The sequence below is a fragment of the Limulus polyphemus genome, unplaced genomic scaffold, assembly GCF_000517525.1.
Source record: "Limulus polyphemus unplaced genomic scaffold, Limulus_polyphemus-2.1.2 Scaffold8884, whole genome shotgun sequence".
Lineage (NCBI taxonomy): Eukaryota > Metazoa > Arthropoda > Merostomata > Xiphosura > Limulidae > Limulus > Limulus polyphemus.
The window spans coordinates 23,032-24,073 of NW_013674494.1; the positions used below are offsets into that span (position 1 = coordinate 23,032).

The window sequence follows — 1,042 nt, forward strand, 5'->3', positions numbered from 1 at the left end:
AGTCAAATATTTAGTGTACTCGGACTGTGAATCTGAGGATTGACTTTTCGCGTTCCGTTTCGGAAAAATATTTTCGAACATAACCAAAATGCTAACGAAACTAACTTTTAATTAATTATTAATTATTTTGTTATTACTTACAAAATTCATTAAAAAAAGTAGTTCTTACCAGTAAACAAAAATTTGTATACACTTGAAAGCGTTCGGTGTTTCAGGAAGTACAATTCCAACAACATAATTCCTTCGATTATTTTAAAAACTAAAACGCAAGACGCATATAAAGCGACTCCTGTTGATTAAGGTTAAGGTTAAGGCCTAAGGTTAAGGGCGACTGATTTACATTAATGCAATAGAATTTATCCAAGGTAAAAAAAGGTATATCTATAAATGTAGAAGAAAAGTACTTAGGCCTAAGATTAAGTATTAGTTGTTATTTCTCTTAATAGATGGCGAGATTACCGGATGGAAGAAGTTCAGTTTCCAGGATGTCCAGCTCCACAAACTTTGTCTGCAAGCTGGTAACTTTGTCCAGAACATAGATAATAGCCGGAACAATGAAAAAATACCAAAACCGTGGAGGCTACGGAAAGAGAACATGTTATTGACATGAATTGAAACAACTAATTCAGAAACTACTGGAACCTTGAATTTGAGGAAGACCCCAATGAATTTCAATTACTTCAAAAATTATAATCAGATCTATAACGGAAAGACCTGAATCACCATTAGAAACGCTTAAATTATCTAATGGAGATGGGGGGTGAGTAAATGATAAATAAGCTATTAATTAATGCAAGACAAATGGCTGAATATAGCTCCATCTACCTAAGCAACAAGTAGTTATCACAATTATGAATTCACCTTAAACAGAGTTTTAAAAATCACACAAGTAAAGCATTGTTTTAACCTACTTCATCACAGGAGTGAGTAAACTAACCAGTTTTCAAGGTTAGTTCTAACAAATTACTAACTCGGCTTCTTTAAAACCTTCCAAGTATTCCAAATGGATTATAATGCAAGCACGCGACCAGGCAGTTGGCCA

General features: G+C 33.6%; 1 protein-coding gene across 1 annotated transcript in view; it reads right to left on the bottom strand.

The window, feature by feature from the left end:
* The window catches only part of LOC106475624 (dual oxidase-like), a gene marked incomplete at its 5' end in the record, with an annotated part of 12,259 nt that overhangs the window by 7,980 nt on the left and 3,237 nt on the right, over window positions 1-1,042 (bottom strand). Inside the window, one exon of the mRNA XM_013936301.2 lies at window positions 460-580. Coding sequence (XP_013791755.1) covers window positions 460-580 — 121 coding nt within the window. The remainder of the gene's footprint in view (window positions 1-459; window positions 581-1,042) is intronic.